This window comes from Vigna radiata, chromosome 10, assembly GCF_000741045.1.
Source record: "Vigna radiata var. radiata cultivar VC1973A chromosome 10, Vradiata_ver6, whole genome shotgun sequence".
Lineage (NCBI taxonomy): Eukaryota > Viridiplantae > Streptophyta > Magnoliopsida > Fabales > Fabaceae > Vigna > Vigna radiata.
This window is the reverse complement of record NC_028360.1, coordinates 7,912,428-7,921,164: the sequence shown is the minus strand read 5'-3', so window position 1 is coordinate 7,921,164 and position 8,737 is coordinate 7,912,428. Positions and strand designations below refer to the sequence as shown.

Sequence of the window (8,737 nt, the reverse complement as noted above, 5' to 3'; positions counted from 1 at the left end):
ATGAATATATCATTAAACATTAGGTTTAATACCTATTTTGGTCCCTCTTTTGGGAGGGTTTGTTCAAAGTGGTCCTCCCTTTTTTTAAAAGTTCACTTACGTCCTAACTTTTGCAAAAACTGTGTAAATAGGTCCTTTTTGGTAACGGTGTTAAAAAACTAACGGCAGAACTGCCAGGTGGCTAATATTTGATGATGTGACATTGTTATGTGTTTTAAAAAATTAATTAAATGTGATGTGGAATATGTAAAAGTTAGGGTTAAAATAAAATTAGGATTTGAGGTAAAATCAAATGATGATTTTCTGAGCAATTTAGGATTCAACATCCAGATTCAACACAGATTCTTGGTTAAATTGCGTTCGTAGTGCATAAACTCTTGAATCTGATGCTTCTACTGATAGCTGCATTAATTCCAGAGGATTCCCCTCCATAAGGAGCAGTTGGTCTCCTGATACTCTGAACCTGCCCCTTACGATTCTTAACAGCTTTTTGATGCTTCAGCTGCATAAAATTAAGATAACAAGAAAAAAAATAACAAATGTCAAGCAAGAAACACACCAGTTAACCAACAAAATTTTAGCATTTTGTTCACCCCAATTAAAGTGAGTACCTTGTAGTTCTTTCTGGGATTCTTTTTTTGCCTTGTTGCGATTGCGAGTTAGTCCCCTATTCTTCTCCATCTGCAGAAATTAGTGACAAGGAAAAATCTTTAAATTTGAAGGAAAACATGAACGATTCAATTAAAAACCGTAGTAGATAGAGCAAGAACCTGAGAAGAAATTAAACGTTTTCCTTCTACAGTCTCAAGCTGTGAGGAGATTGAAGTGTTCCTGTAAAAAGCAATCAATCTTTTGTTACAAAACTGAAGACAGTGGCAACAATAAAATTGAAATAGCCAAGGGCATAGCATTAACATATTACAAAAGAATCAGATAAAACCAATCCCCATAAGCGTTGTGCGCGAGGAGGACGAAGGTGAACGAAGGTTCGAAACTGGATGAACTCGCATTTTTGCTTCGCGGGTGAAGGTTGCAGATGAGTCGCCCTTGTGTTTTGTTCCTGGGTTTCTGTGTGCAGGTTTCGAAATCCCTGGAGGTGCGTCGCGATTCTGAAAGACGCTCAACTTCCGGCCATGGAGGTGTTGCGAGATTGAGCGCTTGTTGCGCAATGGTGGCCGGCGGCATGGTGGGGCGACGATTTGCGCGTGGTGGCTTTGGGTTTTGGCAACGACGACGACTTTGGGTTTTGGTGGCCACCGGCGGATCTGGTGTGGCAACTAGGGTTTGGTGGCAATTAGGGTTTCTGTTGGAGAAGATGGTGATGACGTGGCAAAGGGGACTGAGGTGGCAACACCTGTGGCAACACGTAGTCACTTAATAGCCACCTGGCACCTGTGCCGTTAAGAAACTTAACGCCGTAACCAAAAAGTACCACATTGAACAGTTTTTGCGAAATTTAGGACTTTAGTGAACTTTTTGAAAAAGAAGGGACCACTTTGAACAAAACATTCCAAAAGAGGGACCAAAATAGGTATTAAACCTAAACATTATAAAAATCATATATAAAAAGAATATGACTCAAATAACGTTTATACTGAGCAAGATATACAAATGAAGAAAGTCTCACGATAAGCTATAAGCTACAATTAACTTAGTCTTACATTCTTTATATTATCTTTTATTTTGTTTATAATAAGAGAAGAGTATAATATGATTTTTATTCTTCACATTATAAACTATGCATCTTATACATGACTAATATTTCTAAAACATATTCTATAGATTTAAAGATAGAAGTGGCAGATTAATAAACTAGGACACAAATTTAAGGGTGTGTTCACTTGAGGGTGATTGGGGGAGATGATTTGGGGGAGACTGATTGAGTGGATTTGAAGGGATTTGAAGGTTAATTTTTTTGTGTTTACTTGAGTGAATTTGAAGGTAATTGGAAGTGGATTTGGGGTGAATTTTGTAAAAATTAATGTAAGATTTGATTGATATGACAATTTTAAAAAATTTGTTTAATTGGTAGAAATTGAAGATTATCAATATGCCCATAGGTATTAAAGTAACATAAAATAATATTTGTTAATGTTATATTTAATTAAAAAAATGTTTATTAAGAGTAAAAAATTTATAATAATTATTAAAAATAAAATTAAAAATTTAATTAAATTATAATTTAGTGAAATATTTTTTTTTTTAAAATGTAGTATTTGTTAGAGGTCAATGATCTGAAAGAAAGAGCAAAATTGGGGTTGGAAAAAGAGAAAAAAGAGTGTAGAGATTAATTGATTGAATTAAGAAGGAAAGAGAGGAACCTTGAGATTCGTAGGAGTTGCAGCATACGCATACCAAAGAGCGCGGAAAAGGTCTTGTGCATCCTTGCTGCTAGACCTGGCCATTCTCTCATATCTTCACGATTTGGCAATGCACAACAAAACCCTCCTCTTCTCTAAACTCCAAGAAGGTCTATCAAGAAGAAGAAGAAGGTGCGTAATTGGGTGCGTAACCGAATACGACACCTTGCGTAACTGGATCCAGGTCGTGTGTATCTTGTTGCAAGTTGTGTAACCGAATACTCCACCTTTGTAATCGGATATAGGTCCTTTGTGCATGGGTCGAAGGTGTGTAACCGAATACGTTGCATAGGTAACCGAATACGCTGTATCATAAACTCTCATTTTCACTGTTCATCGTCTTCTTCACCTTCACTGGCCTTGCATTCAACTTAACACAGTCGTCTTGATGCCATGAAATCCTTCTTCCTCGTCATCTACAACACAACGTTGTGTACACAGTGCAAGTGGGTGGGTCTCAACTGTTGGGAATTCTTTTTAATTAGAGGGGCATTTCGGACAAAGAGGCTTTCATCCCTCCAAATCTCCTCTCATCAGCGGGTGAGTGAACAGTGTAACCATCCCGCAAATCACTCCTAATCGTTCTTCGCAATTCGATTGAAGTGAACACGAAAATTTTTCAAATCGTCGTCCTCCAACTCTCGTAAACAGTAAATTATGGGCAAGTGTATTGTAAGGTACATTGGTGGTGATTATGGTCGTGTTGTGGCGATGATTGTGGTCGTGCTGTGGTGATTTTGGAGAAGAAAAGTGTTCGATGTGGTTAGAGAGAACTTCATGAAGTTAGTAAAAGAAATTCTGGTTCGAAGTTCAGTTTTATAGGATTATGGTTTTTTTTTTATTTGTTTACTGTTCTTTCATTTTTTTTACATTGCATGATTTAATTTGTAAGATTTTTTATTTAATTATATAAAAAAAATAAAATTCAAAAAATACTAACAAACAAATTAAAAAAAGAAAAACATACACCGAATACATATTCAATAATATTTAACCATAAAATATAACATAAAAATTAAAATTACAAATCATATAAATATAAAATATTAACAAAAAAGTATATAAAATACTAACAAAAAACTTAATATACTAATATATGCGCAGGAAAAATAAAGCAGAAAAAAAAGAAATAAAAAAAACCAAAAAAAAATGAAATCCAAACAAAATAAAAGCTTCAGCTCCAACTTCGATAAGCAACCCGCACCTTCCAAATGTGGCCAACTTCGGTCAGCAACCAGCCGCACCTCCAAATGCGGTGCTCCTCAACCGCGCTTCCAAGTGTGACTCATCCAAATGCGTCAACAATAACCGCAACTCGTTTCAAGTGCGGCGAACGTCATCCGCAACTCCAACTTCGTCAGTCCTTTCAACTGCACTTCCAAGTGCATCAACGCCTTATTTTCAATTCCAAGAACGGTTAAGGCCTTCCTCCATCCAGAGCCCTCACATCCAACACCCAAACTCTATATCAAGCATCCCAACCTGCAGACCAAGCATCCCCAACCCGCACATCAACCACAAAGACAGTATTTGCAACAAATAAATCATTTTATTACACTACATGGAGCTGGGGAAGAGGGGAGGAACACTCCGCCAAAACACCTTAAAAATAATTGTTTTGGATGAACTTCTCTCCGACCGCTCCTGCACAATTTCCCCTAGACCTCCGAACGCTCCACGTGCTTTGTCCTCCGCTATCTCACCACGGTCTCGTACGCTCCTGTTCAAGCCGGCCGGGTACCTGCTACAGGTAGGGATGGCAACGGGTCGGGTCGGGCACGGATAGTGTCTACCCGCTACCCGACCCACCGGATAAAAGTGTACCCGCCACCCGACCCGCTACCCGCCGGGTACCCGCTTAAAAAATACCCGCGGGTATTTTAAAAATCCGCGGGTACCTGCGGGTACCCGCGGATATTTGCAAAAAATAAAAAAAAAATATGTTTTATATTTTTTAAAATAAAATTTAAATAAAATAACAAATATATATATATATATATATATATATATATAATATAATATAAATTAAATTAAATATAAATTAAAATTTAGTTTTAATTAATTTTAATCTAATAAAATATAATTTTATTTTATTTTTAATTAATTTTAATTAAAAAATATATAAATTAATTTTTTTATTTACTTTTTGCGGGTAGCGGGTACCCGCGGGTCGGATAGTATACTACCCGTACCCTACCCGTTTAGAAGCGGGTATTAAAATACCCGCTACCCGTTACCCGCGGGTAGTAAATATCCGCGGGTAGTAACTACCCGCCGCGGGTTTTACCCGCGGATACCCGTGCCCACGGATTTTTTTGTCATCCCTAGCTACAGGTACTCCGACGCTGAAGTCAGTTTGATTAAAAAGGGCAAAAATAGAAAGAGAAAGTAATAAGTAGGAATAAATGAGCATTCAATGTAACCAACCACCTTTCACCTTTGACATGTATTTATAGTATTCGTTATGGGCCCTTGATTACCTATTCCTTAACCATGGCCCAATCTCTGGCCCAATTATCTTAATTATGTTTTAACACAACCTAATTACCTTGTTTCCTTCTACCTGCAGTGGAGTTGACGTGCGTCCGGTCTCTGTTAACTCTTGTCTGGCGCCTTGGCTCACACGGTGTGATGGTTCAAAAGGTCATGGAGACACGACCGGTCGCTGTTAATTCCCGTCCGGTGCCTTGACTCCCGTGCGACGTCGATACGGACCAAGATCATGCAGATGCTCGTGAAAACCCTTCGGTTTGGTTGGTAGCCGTCCGTCCTATCTGATTTCGGGCACGGTTTGTCGTGCCCACCTGCCTGGGGCGCGCAGGTTCATCGTTGTTACCATGAAGATAGCAACCCTCTGTAAACCCTAGCTCCTAACTACCAGTCACGTGTATGTCTCGCGCCGGATACCTGGGGCTGATGGGCGTTCGACTGGTCTTTGACTGGTTCTCCATGCTACATATGCAGGGACTCGTCGTAAGACACCGCTCGGTCCTTAGGGTACATAAATGGTGAAAAGGAGAGAGGAGATGACTCTTGGAAGAAGAAGAGAGCAGAAAAGGGAAGGGGGTGTAGGTTGTGAAATATGAAATGTGGCACACTGAAGGAGGAAAGGTTGCTTATTTTATTGAGAATCTTATGATTCTCCTTCACCTTACCGTCTTAAGGACAGTAAGGCTGTTTGTTTAGTTAGCTTTTTGTTAGTTTTTAGTTTTCCCCGCTTTTCCCGTTCTTCCCTCTGTAACTCTATTAATAGAGTCTCCCCATTATCATTTTGTGTAAGAATAAGAAGAAGAAACANAATCATGTTTTACAGTTCAATGAAATGAGAAAAGGCTTTGTTTTTCTTACTCGGGTTGACGTCGTCTCCATTTTTTCCTTCTACGTTGTCTGCCGTCGCCGTCGTTTTCTGATCGTCTCCGGCAGCCTGGATCGCGCCTCTCTCTCCATCGTCAGAGAGAGCCTTGTGATCGTTCTCTCTCTTACTTTCCTTTCATCTTTCATTCTGCCACGCAGACACCCATTGTTTCCTTTTCTGCTTCTCGGGCCAGAGATGATTGGGCCTCAAAGTTTAAGTGCACAGTGTTGGGCTCGTTCTGATATGGTATCAGAGCAGGTCTAGTACCTGCTCTGCTTCCGCTTCGCCTGCTACTGATCTTGGTGCATTCTTGGGCTGGTTTCTTGCTTTCTTTTCTTCCATGGATCAATCCGATCAGTCATCCAACCCAAGCAGTGCTTTCTATCTGCACCCAGGAGAAAATCTCTAATCACGCAAGTTCTCAACGAAAACAACTACGCTTCTTGGAGCAAGAGCATGAGGAAAGCTCTGCTTTCCAAGAACAAGATAAAGTTCATAGATGGGACCATAAAAAGACCACAAAAAACCGACACCGTGTATGACGCCTGGGAGAGGTGTAACATGATGATTATTTCGTGGATAACAAAGACTCTTTCACCCCACATTGCTGAAAGTGTGATATACGTGGAAGAGGCCAAAGATCTATGGGATGAGCTCAAAGAAAGATTTTCAAAAGGAGATTATTTTAAGATTTCTGATCTGTTACAAGACATACATTCTATCAGACAAGGAGAAAGGGGGGTAAGTCAGTTCTTCACAGATTTAAAAATCCTGTGGGAAGAACTTGAATCTTTAAGGCCCATACCCAGCTGCACATGTGAGATCCCCTGCAGCTGTGATCTTTCACGAATTTCCTTGAAATACAGAGAAGCTGAGCATGTGATATGCTTTTTAGAAGGTTTAAACGACTCCTACAACACAGTTAGAACTCAGATACTTCTAATGGATCCTTTACCAAATATCAACCGTGTTTTCTCTCTTATCATGCAACAAGAGAGACAGGAAAAGCAAGGCCCTACAGAGACTAAAATTCTTGCACATGTTAATGACAGAAGCAACCGATGGAAATTTGATCAAAACTGGAAAAATCAAGGACGTGGCACTGGTGTTCGTGGTCAAGGAAGAGGAAGGGGGAGAAATCCTAACTATGGAAAACAATGTTCTTACTGCAATAAGATGAATCATACAGTAGACGAGTGCTATTCCAAACACGGATATCCACCTTGGTATAAGAAAGAAGACAAAAGAGGAGATTGAAGCTCTATCAATACTTGCCAGAATAGTACAAAATCAGAAGGCACTCAAAAGATTCAACAGGCTAACAACAACAATGTTCTTAACTCCCTCACACCAGAACAAATGCAGAAACTACTCAAAATGATTGACAAGGCTGAAAGAACCCACTCACAAAATTAATCAAGTGCAAAGAAATGAAGTTGAAAATAAGCAAGGTAATCTTTCCTGGATCATAGATACTGGAGCTACAGATCATGTTACTCACGATAAAGCTAATTTTGTAACTTTCTACAAAATCAAACCCATTTCCATTAAACTGCCAAACAACACTGCACTCACTGCAGAATATGCAGGAACAATGCAATTTTCTAAAGACTTTGTTATTTTCAATGTTCTCTATATTCCAGATTTTTGTTTTAATTTGATCTCTGTTCAATGTCTCATCAAAGATTTGAACTGCAGCCTAATTTTCTCTTCTAAGAATTGTCAGGTAAGGGAGAATTGTACATCGACGATGATTGGATGTGCTAACTCCTGGAAAGGGCTCTACTATCTACAAGATTTTCCTAAACCTGATCAAAGATACATTTCGAAGGTTGTTTTCTCTTTTAAAAATGTTGATGATAGTCTGTGGCATCATAGATTAGGTCATCCAAGTCAAAAAGTTGTAAAAGAGATCTGTGATAAATTTCCATATGTTAAAATAGATGCTGACATTGTTTGTGATACTTGTCACTATGCCAAACAACACAAGTTATCTTTTCCAAGAAGTATTACTGTTACTAATGAATGTTTTGAGATTGTTCATTGTGATATATGGGGTCCCCTTAACACTGTCTCTGTTCATGGTCACAAATACTTCCTTACCATAGTATATGACTATAGTAGGCACACGTGGATTTTCTTAATGAATAATAAAGGACAGACCAGAGACTTATTGCAAAGTTTTATCATTAAGGTTAAAAACCAGTTTAACAAAATGATTAAGACAATCAGGTCTGATAATGGTCCTGACGTCAATTGTGTTAGTTTCTATGATATGCATGGCATTAATCATCAAAGGAGCTGTGTTGAGACTCCTGAACAAAACTCCACTGTTGAAAGAAAACACCAACATATACTTAATGTAACTCGCAGTTTGCTTTTCCAATCTAATATTCCTAATGCCTATTGGTCATATGCTATTGGACATGCTGTATATTTGATACAAGCCCACTGTACAGAAGCGACAGTTATCTTGATGACCTAGGACCCTACAGAAGATTGATAGGGAAGTTACTCTATCTCACCAATACCAGACCTGACCTATGTTTTTCAATCAATTTACTTAGCCAATTTATGCAATCACCTACTACTTATCATTATCAGGCTATTCAACATATACTTAGGTATATAAAATCTGCACCATCTGAAGGATTATTTTTTGCTGCAGATTCCCCTATGCATTTAAAGGCCTTCAGTGACTCTGACTGGGCAACATGTCCCAGCACAAGAAGGTCCACTACAAGATTTTACATCTTCCTTGGGACATCACTCATTTCATGGAAATCTAAAAAGCAGAGGACTGTGTCCAGATCCTCCACTGAAGTTGAATACAGGGCACTTGGAGCCACTGTATCCACTATCTTTTACAAGATCTTCAAATAGAAGAATCTGGGATACCTGTCCTATACTATGACAATAAGTCAGCGCGACACATAGCTCATAATCAGAGCTTTCACGAACAGACCAAGCACATAGAGCTTGACTGTCACGTTGTTCGTGAAAAAAATACAAGAACGACTCC

General features: G+C 38.9%; 1 protein-coding gene across 1 annotated transcript; it reads left to right on the top strand.

The window, feature by feature from the left end:
* The first annotated feature begins 6,171 nt into the window (after window positions 1-6,171).
* On the top strand, window positions 6,172-6,972 carry LOC111242697. The gene has a single exon (XM_022787238.1). It carries the CDS (start codon window positions 6,172-6,174, stop codon window positions 6,970-6,972), a length of 801 nt encoding a protein of 266 aa, XP_022642959.1.
* The last annotated feature ends 1,765 nt before the right edge of the window (window positions 6,973-8,737 follow it).

Bases quoted from the DNA above. Each gene is read 5' to 3' on its own strand.
- LOC111242697 (XM_022787238.1), top strand. From the start codon at position 6,172: ATGAGGAAAGCTCTGCTTTCCAAGAACAAGATAAAGTTCATAGATGGG.